Below are 14,211 nucleotides of genomic sequence, written 5' to 3'. Positions count from 1 at the left end.
CCTGACCAACACGGTGAAACCCTGTCTCTCCTAAAAATACAAAAATTAGATGGGCATGGTGGCATGCACCTGTAATCCCAGTTACTAGGGAGGCTGAGGCAGGAGAACAACTTGAACCCAGGAGGTGGAGGTTGCAGTGAACTGAGATCGCGCCACTGCACTCCAGCCTGGGTGGCAGCAAGACTCCGCCTCCGGTAGCTCACGCCTATAATCCCAGCACTTTGGGAGGCCGAGGCAGGTGGATCACCTGAGGTTGGGAGTTCGAGACCAGCCTGACCAATATGGAGAAAAACCTGTCTCTACTAAAAATACAAAATTAGCCAGGCATGGTGGCGCATGCCTGTAATCCCAGCTACTTGGGAGGTTGAGGCAGGAGAATCGCTTGAACCTGAGAGGCGGAGGTTATGGTGAGCCGAGATGGCGCCATTGCACTCTAGCCTGGGCAACAAGAGCGAAACTCCATCTCAAAAAAAAAAAAAAAGAAACAAATTGAAGGATGCTCAAGTCCCTGCTATAAAATGATGTATTTCTGTGTAACCTACACAAATCCTCCCACATACTTTAAGTCATCTCTACTTATTAATATAATATCTAATGTAATGTAAATTCTCTGTAAATAGTTGTTACGCTGTATTGTTTAGGGAACAGTAACATGACAGTATGTGTTCAGGACAGACACAACCATACATTTTTTCTCCAAATATTTTCAATCTGCAGTTGAATTCATGAACTCAGAACTCAGATATGCATGGCTGGCTGTACAATCCAATTGTGTTATATAAATAATAGACACGTATATCAAAACATACATATATATTTTCTTTCTATACCCATAGGCACAAAGAAAACAGACTGGCAAGAAATAAACCGAAAGTCCCTAAAATGGGGAGTTCTGGGAGTGTTTTCTGGTTAATTATAATACATATTTATTATAAAATTTTAGACAACAGGGAAAGGTCCTGGGGCTGGCTCACATACTCGTCAGTCCACCCTCCTCCTACAGCAGCTGTTGAAAAGCCTGAAATCCTGTTCCCCAGAGCCCCTTGGGGCTGGAGTCGCAGCCAATTCGGTCCAGCCAATTGGACATGCTTTGCAAGATCTGAAGGGTGGAAGGGAGGCAAAGGCTTCCTGGCCCCTCATGCAAATGTGAGGTTCTCTGCAGCAGTGCCTGGTCTTCAGTGCCTGAAGTATTTCTTTCACTTTTTCTTTTCTTTTCTTTTCTTTTCTTTTGAGATGAAGTTGCGCTCTGTGGCCCAGGCTGGAGTGCAATGGCATGATTTCAGCTCACTGCAACCTCTGCCTCCTGGGTTCAAGCAATTCTCATGCCTCAGCCTCCCGAGTAGCTGGGATTACAGGCGCCCACCACTACGCCTGGCTAATTTTTTTGAATTTTTAGTAGAGACTGGGTTTCACCATGTTGGCCAGGCTGGTCTCAAACTCCTGACCTCAGGTGATCCGCCCACCTCGGCCTCCCAAAATGCTGGGATTACAGGCATGAGCCACTGCACCTGGCCACCTGAGGTATTTCTAATAGTTTTGGTAGCCAGACTGCAAGTTCCTACTCCTGGCTACTGGCTTATGTGGTGTTCAGAGGCAGCTGTAGAAGTAGCTTCTTATCCCGGATCACAGCTACACGTGGTGTATCCTGAACTCAACAGTTTCAGGCTGGATTCGAAGGGAGCAGTTACCTCGCAGGTCACTTCTGTTATATCTTAGAGACCAACCTGAAACCTGCTCCTTCAGCCCCTCCAGTAACCTGGAAGCACCCCCTTCCCTGTGTGAAATCCCTTCTAGATTAAAATGCCTAAAGCGGTCTCTAGTTTCCACACTGAATCCCACCTCATATAAAACAAAACGTATGGGGCTGGGTGCAGCAGCTCACTTCTGTAATCCTAGTACTTTGGGAGGCTAAGGTAGCAGCATGACTTGAGCCCAGGAGTTTGAGCCCAGCCTGGGCAACATGGCAAAACTCTGTCTCTACTAAAAATACAAAAAAAGTATCTGGCTGTGGTGCCTATGATTCTAGCTACTTGGGAGGCTGAGGTGGGAGGATCACTTGAGCCTGGGAGGTTGAGGCTGCAGTGAGCTGTGATCGAGCCACTGCACTCCAGCCTGGGTGACAGGAGTGAGACTGAGTCTCAAAACCACCGCCAAAAAAACCTTATGGATTACAATAAATGTTCTTATACTTTTTAAAGTTCCTGAATTTTCTACAAGTCATTGTTAATTCATTAAAAGGATTTTTTTTTTTCTCCTTGAGATGGAGTTTCGTTCTTGTCACCCAGGCTGGAGTGCAGTGATGGGATCTCAGCTTACTGCAACCTCTGCCTCCTGGGTTCAAGCGATTCTCCTGCCTCAGCCTCCAGAGTAGCTGGGATTACAGGTACCCGCCACCATGCCTGGCTAGGGTTTTGTATTTTCAGTAGAGACAGTGTTTCACCATGTTGGCCAGGCTGGTCTCAAAACTCCTGACCTCAGGTGATCCACCCGCCTCGGCCTCCCAAAGTGGGGAAATACAGACGTGAGCCACTATGCCCAGCCAAAAGGATTTTTTTTTTTTTTTTGAGACAGAGTCTTGTTCTGTTGGCCAGGCTGGAGTGCAGTGGTGCGACCTCGGCTCACTGCAACCTCCGCCTCCCGGGTTCAAGGGATTCTCCCACCTCAGCCTCCCGAGTACATGGGACTACAGGCACGTGCCACCAGGCCCGGCTGATTTTTGTATTTTTAGTAGAGACAGGGTTTTGCCCAAAAGAATATTTTAAAATAATCACTGTAAAAATAATAGAAGAGAAAGTGCTTATGATGATCAGGTTAAGAGAACAAAAGATGACCTAAGATAGCAGCTAAATATTTACAGTAGCATCAAAATATATAAAATACCTAGAAATAAACTTTATAAGAGATGTGTCAGAGGCTACTGAACGACACACGAAGGACTCATGCCAATGGAAAGGCACCCTGGTTGTGGACAGGGAGTCTCGACCCATAGAAATGGCAGCTCTACTTATGTCACTAGAGAAATGTGGCATGATGTAATAGAAATCTGAAGCAGCCGGGTGCCGTGGCTCACACCTGTGTAATCCCAGTACTCTGGGAAGTCACACCAGGAGTACTGCTTAAGCCCAGGAGTTTGAGCTCAGCCTGGGCAACATAGTGAGACCTAGTCTCTACCAAAAAAAAAAAAAAAAAATCTGAACAGCTCTTTTTTCCTCAACAAATTGATCCTAAAAGTCGTGGAAAAATAAGTAAGAATCCATACACTGAAATATTATTTGGCAATAAAAAGGAAGTACTAATATATGCTACAGCGTGGGTGAACTTTGAACACAACGTGCCCAGTGAAAAGAATCCAGAGACCCAGCTTGGCTAACATGGTGAAACCCCGTCTCTACTAAAAATATAAAAATCAGCCAGGTGCGGTGGGGGCACCTGTAATCCCAGCTACTCGGGAGGCTGAGGCAGGAGAATTGCTTGAACCCGGGAGGTGGAGGTTGCAGTGAGCCGAGATTGTGCCACTGCACTCCAGCCTGGGCGACAGAGCGAGACTCCATCTCAAAAAGAAAAGAAGAAACCCAGAAACAAAAAGCCACATATTGTGTGATTCCTTTAAATGAAATGTCCAGCATAGGCAAATCTGTAGAGACAGAAAGCAGATAATGGTTGCTTGGAACTGGAGGTGGGGAACTAGGGAATGAGGAGGTGACAGCTAATGGGTATGGGGTCTCTTTTGGGGATGAAGAAAATGTTCTATCAATAAAATTGATTGGCCGGGCGCGTTGGCTCACACTTGTAATCCCAGCACTTTGGGAGGCCGAGGCGGGTGGATCACTTGAGGTGAGGAGTTTGAGACCAGCCTGACCAACATGGTGAAAACACATCTCTACTAAAACTACAAAAATTAGTTGAGCGTGGTGGCGGGCGCCTGTAATCCCAGCTACTTGGAAGGTTGAGACGGGAGAATCGCTTGAACCCAGGAGGCGGAGGTTGCAGTGAGCCGAGATCACGCCATTGCACTTTAGCCTGGGCAACAAGAACAAAACTTGATCTCCAAGAAAAAAAATAAATAAAATTGATTGTAGTGACAGCTGTACAACTCTGTGAATATCCTAAAAAACACTAAAGTATATACTTTAAAATGGGTATGTATGGTATACAAATTATATTTCAATAAAGCTGTTCCCCCCCCAGAAATAAATAGGTATGGAATAGCAGCCAGGAAAGCTGACAATAATAGCAATGGGGTGGGGAGACTGTGCCTGGCACTATTGAGTATTAAAACAGATTATAAAACTTTAATAATCAGAACAGTATGACACGATATATAAACAGATAGCCAGATCAAAGCACTTAAACAAGCAAATATGAAAATAAACCAGTATACATATTGGAATCATTATTATTATTTGACTCAGAGTGTAGCTCTGTTGCCCAGGCTTGAGTACAGTGGTCACTGCAATCTCTGCCTCCCAAGCTCAAGCTATCCTCCCACTTCAGCCTCTCAGGTACCTGGGACTATAGGCGTGCACCACTGTGTCCCGCTAATTTTTCTAGTTTTTGTGGAGATGAGGTTTCACCAATGTTGCCCAGGCTGGTCTCAAACTCCTGGGCTCAAGCGATCTGCCCACCTCAGCCTCCCAAAGTGTTGGGATTACAGGCGTGAGCCACTGTGCCCAGCCCAGGAATTAAGCATATGATAAAGCTGGCATTTCAAAACAGTGGGGGGAAGATGGACTCTATTACATGGTGTTTAGACAGCTACGAAAAATGTAGAGTTGGATTCATACCTCACATCTTACATCAGGATAAATTCCCAATAGATCAGATTTTAAATTTTGAATATGAAAAACGAACCCTAAAAGTACTAGAAGAAAATATACAGGAATATCTTTATCTCTTTAGCATGGGGGAAGAAAGAATCATACAGTTGACTACGTAACATCTACACAGCAAAACAAATAAAAATGCGATCAGCTAAGTTGAAAGACAAACTTTCTTTTTTAAGAGATGGAATCTCACTAAAAGACAAACTATTTAACGGGCAAGATATTTTCAACTTGTATCACAGACAAGAGGCTCTCTCCCTAATAATTTCAAGGAGAAAGATCAATTCCAACAGAAAAATGGGCAAAAGATGTGAAGAGAGAATCTATTTAAAAAAAAAAAAAAAGGCCGGGCGCGGTGGCTCAAGCCTGTAATCCCAGCACTTTGGGAGGCCGAGACGGGCGGATCACGAGGTCAGGAGATCGAGACCATCCTGGCTAACACGGTGAAACCCCGTCTCTACTAAAAAATACAAAAAACTAGCCGGGCGAAGTGGCGGGCGCCTGTGGTCCCAGCTACTCGGGAGGCTGAGGCAGGAGAATGGCGTGAACCCGGGAGGCGGAGCTTGCAGTGAACTGAGACCCGGCCACCGCACTCCAGCCTGGGCGACAGAGCCAGACTCAGTCTCAAAAAAAAAAAAAAAAAAAAAAAAGGCTGGGCATGGTGGTTCAGGCCTGTAATTCCAGCACTTTGCGAGGCCAAGTTGGGTGGATCACCTGAGGTCAGCAGTTTGAGACCAGCCTGGCCAACATGGCAAAACCCTGTCTCTACTAAAAATACAAAAATCAGCCAGGCATGGTGGCACATACCTGTAACCCCAGCTACTCGGGACGCTGGGGCAGGAGAATTGCTTGAACCCGGGAGGTGGAGACTGCAGTGAGCCAAGATCACGTCACTGCACTCCAGCCTGGACAACAAAGCGAGACCCTGTCTCACAAAAACAAAACAAAACACAACACAACAAAACAAAACAAAACAAAAAAAAGATGGGTGAAAATCTACTGAATCTCATTCATAAAAATGTAAATTACAGCTATACTGAGATTTTTTTTTTTTTTAAACCTAGAAAACTGGCAAAAATCTAAACTTTAATAACAAACTGTTGGCAAGGCTGTGGGGAACAGTTTTCTCACACATTGCTATTCTTGAGCGCGTGCCATGGTGTGACTCCTACGGGGACGATTTGTAGCTTCTATCACGATTGCAAACGCATCTACCTTCCGATTCAGCAATTCCACTTCTGGAACTGCTTTGTATTTGCAAATGTGCAAACCGAGCCACAAATTCACAGCAGCATTGTTGGTAAGAGCCAAAGAGTAGACACAGCCCCAGTGCCCATCTTTAACAGGACAGGGTTAAATGCATTACAGTGAATCCAGACGACCATAAAATGGAATCACAGTACAGCTAAAATGATGACGGCCGTATCTTTGTATTGATATGGAAGGATCTTTGAAACATATTAAGTTGTGTTTTTTTTTTTTTTAAAGCAAGGTTGGCTGGGCGCAGTGGCTCACGCCTGTAATCCCAGCACTCTGGGAGGCCGAGGCGGGCGGATCACGAGGTCAGCAGTTCGAGACCAGCCTGGCCAACATGGTGAAACCCCATCTCTACTAAAAATACAAAAATTAGCCAGGCCTGGTGGCAGGCACCTGTAACCCCAGCTACTCCAGAGGCTGAGGCGGGAGAATCACTTGAACTGAGGAGGTGGAGCTTGCAGTGAGCCAAGACTGTGCTATTGCACTCCAGCTTGGGTGACAGAGCAAGACTCAGTCTCAAAAAAAAAAAAAAAAAAAAAAAAGCAAGATCTGGAACAGTGCACGTCGTATGCCACATTTTGTGTTTTAAGAAAAGTGTAGGCTGGATGCGATGGCTCATGCCTGTAATCCCAGCACTTTGGGAAGCAGAGGCAGAAGGATTGCTTGAGACTAGGAGTTCAAGACCAGCTGGGCAACATACTGAGAACCTGTTCCTATGAAGAATAAATTAAAAACTTAGCTGGGCGTGGTGGTGTGCACCTGTAGTCCCAGCTACTTGGGAGGCTGTGGTAGGAGGATTGCTTGAGTCCAGGAGTTTGAGGCTGCAGTGAGCTATGATGGTGCCACTGTACTCCAGCCTGGGCAATACAGTGAGACCCTGTCTCTAAAATAAAGCTTTTTTAAATTAAAAAATAAGAAAAGTGAAAATAAGAGTCTCTGTTTTACTTGTATATTCATATAGGAACTCTAGAAGGATCCATAAATAATAAGAACAGTGGGGATGAATGGGTGGCAGAGGTGAGCTTTCCACTGAAGAGTAGATGTTTTTATTTTAACCATGTAAATGTAGTACTGATGCCTAAAATTAAATACTTAGATTGGCCGGGTGCAGTGGCTCAGGCCTGTAATCCCAGCACTTTGGGAGGCTGAGGCGGGCGGATCACCTAAGGTCAGGAGTTCAAGACCAGTCTGGCCAATGTGGTGAAATCCCATCTTTACTAAAAATACAAAAATTAGCCAGGCGTGGTGGCGCGCACCTGTAATCCCAGCTACTCGGGAGGCTGAGGCACGAGAATGGCTTGAACCCAGGAGGTGGAGGTTGCAGTGAGCCAAGATTGCGCCACTTGACTCCAGGCTGGGCGACAGAGCAAGATTCTGTCTCCAAAAAAAAAAAAAAAAAAAAGTAACAAAAACAAAGCAGAGATAAAATGGCAGTGGTGCCATGACCACAGCTATGTGAGATTTACCTCTGCTCTTGGATAGGCTGGGACCGGACGGGAGAAGGGCAGCTTCATGAGTTAGAGGGAGGGTCTGTTCTTAGACTGGTTTGTTCAAAAAGTAAACATTCAAGAAAATTAACTGTCCCAGCAACAGCAGAGCTGCTTCAGGGCTTTGGTTAGGAAGAATGACTCCCAAGTGAGCCAGGCTGCATTTCTGCTCCTGGCCCCCGGACCTCTTCTGTGCGGTGATGCCAGGTGTCTACTCAACCTGCCTACGTGCCCGCTGGGGCGGAGGCTTCCTGAGAAGAGTAAAGGCATGCAGGAAACTCACCGTTTTCTTCATCTTTTCCACGAAGCTGCTCTCTCTGACAGAGCTGGTCCTGCAAGACAAAAGTGTGCAATGAGTGTGGGAGGCAGGTGTCGTGTGACACGGTGTCATGGGATGTGGGTGTCCTTATATGCAGGTTTCACGGGATGCTGTGGCAGCACAGCAAGGGGACATTCCAGCTGTGTCCCGTGCTACTCCCCAGGGGCTACGCCAGCAGCTGGCCTCTAGACCAGCACCAGGGCTCCCAGACCTCCCGCACCAGCTCACCCTTCCCATTTCCCCTACAGTAAAGCCTCTTGCGACACCAGTGCTTTGCAAAGCCAAGACCTCTCCGGCACCCAGATAGATATGGGCTTGTTTCCCTCAAGGAAGAGCCAAGGTTTCCACTTCCCTCTTCCTCCCCACCCACAGCCCAGGTCCCCATGGCCTGACCTCGCCTCCACCTTCCACCTCTTCACCTCTTCCTTCTCCGGCCCCTGCCTCACACATCTGCCACTGCCCTGCTCCGCTCTTCAACAGCTCCCATGACCCACGGGATCCAGGCACACGAGTCCCCTCAGAGTCTGTCTCCAGCGTCACCTGCCACTCCCCTCCACAAATCATGCTTGAGGCACGGATTCACACCCCCTCCCCGCATGGTGGCCTCAGAATCCTGTGCACGCCAGCGCTTCTACCCAGAGCCTTCCTGCCACACTCCCCTCACCTGGCTGACTCCCGCTCTGCCCAAAAGGTCCTGCACAGGGGTCAGCTCCCCTGGGATTCAAAGACCCCCTTCGCTTCCCCTGCACTGGGGCCACATTTCATTTTTCCCTTCTCTGCATTCCTAACCTGGGTCGGCCCCCTCTAGAGGGCAGCCTGGTGCCCGCCAGCCTCAGGATCAGGCTGGGGTGACACAATCCTCTGTCCACTTCTGGCCTTCCACCCCTGCACCATCCCCTCCCCGCCCCATTTTCCGTTCTTCTGTTTCCTCCTGACCCTTGCCCCAAGTCTGCAGGGCCATAGGAACAAGCCCAGTTCCCCTTGCTCAGGACTTTCAAGCTGAATGAGGTTAAAACCCTGGCCGAATACAGCAAGGTGGGAAACACCTTTCTCTGGGTGGCAAATCTTTAGGATATTTGAAATATGGCCATTCTGAATCAAGTGACAAGCTGGAAGACAAAAATACATTTTTGTATTTAAAATGACATTTTTGGTCGGGCGTAGTGACTCATGTGTGTAATTCCAGCACTTTGGGAGGTCGAGGCGGGCGGATCACTTGAGTCAGGAGTTTGAGACCAGCCTGGCCAACATGGCAAAACCCCGTCTCTACTAAAAAATACAAACATTAGCCGGGTGTGGTGGCGCGCACCTGTAATCCCACCTACTCAGGAGGCTGAGGCAGGAGAATCACCTGAACCAGGGAGGTGGAGGTTGCAGTGAGCCAAGATCGCGCCACTGTACTCCAGCCTAGGCAGCAGAGTGAGACTGTGTCTCTAAAATAAAATAAAATAAAGTAAAATAAAATTTTAAAAAAATGCCATTAAAGGAAGGAAAGGCAAGCCACAGTGTGGCAGAGGATATCTGTAATGTACTTACATGTGGGCAAAAGACTTTGATTGACAAGGTAAGAAAGCCCTACAAATCAATGGGAGAAAGACAAACCCTCCATCAGAAAAACTATCAAAAGACTTGAAGAGGCATTTTCTTTTTCTTTTTTTGAGATGGAGTCTTTTTCTGTCGCCCAGGCTGGAGTGCAGTGGCACGATCTTAGCTCACTGCAACCTCCAAGAAGAGGCATTTTCTTAAAGAGAGCATCCAAGAACCTGGCTCAGTGGCTGGCGTTTGTAATGCCAGCACTTCGGGAAACCAAGGTGGGAGGATCACTTGAGGCCAGTTTGAGACCAGCCTGGGTAAAACAGCAATACTCTATCTCTAAAAAAAAAAATTTTTTTTTAAACTTAGCCAGGTGTGGTGGTCTGTGCCTGTGGTTCCAGCTACTCAGGAGGCTGAGGTGGGGAGAGCTTGAACCTGGGTGTTTGAAGCTGCAGTGGGCGATGATCTCAACACTGTGTGACCATATGACCGTGTGGTGTGATGATAGCTCACTGCAGCTTCAAACATCAGGGTTCCAGCCCGGGAGACAGAGTGAGACCCTGTCAATCAACCAACCAATCGATACAAATAAATAGAAACGGTACATGTGGGGCTTGACTGACTGATTTTGAAGGCTCCAACAATAAGGATAATTAGAATAGCTAAACCTGAGTAAGGAGGCCCTGGCGGAGCAGATATTCTAAACAAGGCGACAGTGGCCGATTCTGCACACCCCTCCTGCAGTGGCCCGGCCCCATTTCCTGCCTCTCTGGGCTGCAGGAAGCTGCTCACATTTCCACGCGACTCCCTGGGCCTACAAGGTCCTTCCTGTGACCCCCTTCCCACCTTTTACTCATCCTTTACCACAGAACTTAACTTTCCTCTCCGAGAGGCCGTCCCTGGCCCTCATGCAGCAACGCTACCTATCACCGTCTTCGCTGTGGCACACACACCGGTCGGCCAAGGCACTTTACTCTGTGCATTCCCATGGCTTAACTGGAGGCCTGGGTTGAGTAACCTCGGGGAGGTGTCCGTGTGTCCCTGCCATGAGCGCAACGCCTGGTACATGGCACAGGACACTGTGTCTCCTCCTAGGGTGACCAGCCCTGAGTTCTCTGTCCAGCACGAGGCTCACAGGGGCAGACTAAGAGGCTGTTGAAGGCACTTCTCACTCCCTAGCCAACTCTGAGGTCTGATCTGGCATCAGCTGAAAAGCAACCCCTATCTCTACTCAAAGGACAGATGCTTCCACGGAAGTTCCGTCTCCAACAAGGTGGATCTGAAGATTTGCTGAAGAAAAGGACAAGAGGCAAACCCTGGTGCCCCGTGAGTGCCAGGTGGCTCTCCCTGTACTTGCGGGTAATGCATGCCAGCCTGGGGGGGGCACGGGAGGCCCTGTGCCAGGCACCGAGGGCATGAGACTAGAACAAGACAACCTGTGACTTCACAGGCCCAGTCCTCCAGCCAGGGGAAGCCAGGCTCTGAGGAGGATCCCAGCAAGATGGGAAGAGCCACGTGGCAGGGCAGACCTGGCTTTAAATCCTGGCTCTGACACTAGACGGGCACAGGACTGCACAGGCCCCGCCCCTCTCATGCCCACACTATTATTAAAGTGCTGCATCTGGTCTCTGCAGCCTCCCCGGTGCCTGACTGGGGAACTTGGTTAACACCCAATAGAAAAAAGGGCATTCCTGGAAGGCGATCAGTCTGTGATTTCAAAGACATCCATGGCACAAAGTGGCATGTGCTAAGACCACACAGATGTGTGGAGGAGGGCTTCCACGTGACCTGACGCAGTTGGACAAAGCAGAACGCCAGGCTGGCTGGCTCTGGGAGTGGAGAGGGGAGCCTCTGGGCTGGAACGTCAGAGTGGACAACGTGTACCAGCCCGCTCTGCCCCAAAGCAAGGGTTCGCCTAGAAGTGTGAGCGGTCCAGCGGGGAAAAGGGAACCCAAGGAGATGGAGGAGGACCTGTGCCTCTGGGTCACTGGTGCAACACAGAACAATTTCTTTAAGTTCCTGCTGGTTAAACGCATCCTGCTGGGGAGGGTGCCAGGAAACTCCCTTGCCAACCCAAGGCCCTGCTGGGGGGCTCCGAGAAGCAGAGTTCCCGGGCTTTGCCCGAGGGGGCCCACACTGGACTGCTCTGAACGGGCTCTATTCCATCGGAGGACTTCAGCCCTGGATTTGCATGGGGGACCTGATTATTTATAGGCGGAGAAGAGGGTGCATGAGGCTTTCCTGGTCTCCAGTCCAAATTCCTTCCTTTGGAAGCAGAGAAATGCAGCGTGCAAGTCCTGTACCAGAGAAGCCACCAGTGCACAGGCAGGGCTGAGCCCCTCGCCACAGACAGGGACAACAACCCCGGGAATGGCTGACTTTGCTGTTAACTCCAGGCGGCAACATCTTCAGGCCTCCAGCGTGTCCCCGCCAGGAGGAAGCCCCCGCACTAGAGTGAGGGTGTGGGCATCCCCTGGCCAAGGGGCATCAGGGCAGTCTGCTGCCAGGGACAGTGTCAGGAACTGACCTTCTCGGAGCGCGCTCCTCAGGTGGAGACGAGTACGTGCACCCCATGGCTTCTCACTCTCAGCTCCAGGACTTACGGAAAAAGGAGGCCTACAGCTCTCTCCTGGACACCAGCAGGGGTCAGCGGATGGAAAGTTCAGCCCTGTACATCCCTTGTTCTGTGCTGGTGGGGAAAAGGTGCCTGGGCCTGTGGCCTCAAAGTGCTCCTGGACACCCCAAAGTCCTCTCGGAATCTCCCCGAGCTCCTGCCTGCGTCTGCCCCCACGAGCCCGAGAACTCTGCAACATCTGGAGCCCCAGCAGGCAGGACTCAGGACTCCAGACTGAAGCCTCCCATGAGCCCCTGCGCCGGGCACACACCCCTCCTCCTTCTGTATGGACCGAGGGAAGGAGAAAACCTTTCCAACCCCGACTCGGGTCTCCTTGGTAACTGTTTATATCAGAGCCCTTCTCCCCACGCCCTCCCCCTTTCCCATTTTAAAAAAAAAGAAAAAAAGGAAGTCATGTCTGCGGAACAAAGCTCTTCTAGACTCTAGAAGGCAGCCTGCAGGTTGCTATGGCAGGGCTGCTCTCCATAAAGGAAGTCACACTGATCCTGCTGCCAGGGCACCACACAATCACATTAAATTAGATCTGGTCCCCGTCTTCCCCCACACAAAAGAACTGCAGGAAAACAGAGCCTAAGACCCTGGGTCCGCATCAGCAGGGAGCATCCTGTGTGCCGTGAAAGACACACCTTCCCCTCCCATCAGGGCAGTCAGGGAAATGCCTGGCAAGGTGGGCTCCGTTCGCGGTGGCGATGTTCTGTCTTGGGGAGCACCCTTCCGAGGTTCCTGAGTGCAAACAGCCCATCTGAAAGCCCAAGGCTTGGCGGGGTGCAGTGGTTCACGCCGGTACAGCACTTTGGGAGGCCAAGGTGGGTGGACACCACAGCTCAGGTGTTTGAGGCCAGCCTGGGCAACATGGCGAAACAGCCTGTCTACCAAAAATTCAAAAATTAGCCGGGTGTAGTGGTGCGCACCTGTGGTCCCAGCTACTTGGGAGGCCGAGGTAGGAGGATCACTTGAGCCTAGGAGGTGAAGGTTGCAGTGAGCCAAGACTGTGCCACTGCACTCCAACCTGGGTGACAGAGTGAGACCCTGTCTCAAAAAAACCAGACAGACAAAACCAGAAAGCCCAAGGCTCCAGTGGTGGAGGTAGCAGCTGTGCCCGGCCTGGAGCAGAGACCACGTGGCTCCAGAATGGAGCATGAATGGTTCCAATTAGGGCTCTCCACGCCTAAATTGGGAGCAGGAGTCTTTCTGGGTTCAGGATCAGAAGTCGGCTGCAGTCCACCGCATGGGGAAGATGAGGGAGGGCGGGAAAAGCACTGAGTCACTTGGACCGAGATGAACCAAGATGTGCAGTTCATTTTGTTCCCGTCCCAGGCGAGGCTGAGGGAACGTTTCTGGAAACAGCAAATCCGGTTGGATTTTCTGCACAGTGGACTCGATTTCTCCTGAGACTGTCCCCTGCCCTTAGCAACACATGGGGAAGCTACTTTGGACCAGCTCTTTCAGAGCCCAGCGTCTAGTGCCACGTTCTCCAGGCTCCAGGGTCACAGGTGCCCACAGCGAGAAGGGGTGACGGCTAAGGCACAGAGGCATGATGGCAGCAGAGTTGGGGGCAGCCTACTCGTGGCAGGACGGAGAGTGGGCTCCGCTAGGCGGGCCCAGATTTCTTGACCTTCTGAGCCTTGTGGCACGGGGTTAATGGTTTGAAACGCCAGCCTTTGGTGAAAACAGAAAGTAATTTGCTGGAGCTTAGATAGAAGCCAGCAGCTGTCTCTGCGGACAGGGGCACTGATGAACGCGTGGGGAGGGCAGCTGCCGGAGACAGCCGGCTGCAGGCAGTGGGAGGCGAAAGCAGGTGTGAGTGGCCACAGGTCAGAGACAAAAGGGGAAGGGAATGACTTCTTACTGAGTGCCTACTGTATGCTGGCTAGCATTCAAGAAGCTTTCTATTTTACTTTATTTAATCCTCACCACCCCGTGCAGTGGGCAAGGGTTTCTATCCACTTTGACAGGGCAGTGAGGCTGGGGGTGAAGCAGTAATTCAACTCCGGGTCTGTGAAAGCTCCAGAGTACAGCGGCCCAGCGCCCGGGGTTCCTGTCTGCTCCCCCAGTCAGGTGCACCTCCCCCCGCTCTACCCCGTCTCCAGTGCGCCCCGGGCATGTTGAGGGAGTGCATCTCACAGCCCTTCCCAAGGATCCTATGGCCGTGTCCTC

At 50.1% G+C, this 14,211-nt stretch overlaps 1 protein-coding gene across 1 annotated transcript in view; it reads right to left on the bottom strand.

The window, feature by feature from the left end:
• The window catches only part of LOC112620392 (NADPH--cytochrome P450 reductase), a 72,395-nt gene that overhangs the window by 7,789 nt on the left and 50,395 nt on the right, over positions 1 to 14,211 (bottom strand). Inside the window, exon 3 of the mRNA XM_025378902.1 lies at positions 7,851 to 7,899. Coding sequence (XP_025234687.1) covers positions 7,851 to 7,899 — 49 coding nt within the window. The remainder of the gene's footprint in view (positions 1 to 7,850; positions 7,900 to 14,211) is intronic.

Source organism: Theropithecus gelada, chromosome 3 (genome assembly GCF_003255815.1).
Source record: "Theropithecus gelada isolate Dixy chromosome 3, Tgel_1.0, whole genome shotgun sequence".
Classification (NCBI taxonomy): Eukaryota; Metazoa; Chordata; class Mammalia; order Primates; family Cercopithecidae; genus Theropithecus; species Theropithecus gelada.
The sequence above is the reverse complement of the archived record's forward strand: the minus strand, read 5'-3'. Positions and strand labels throughout refer to the sequence as shown.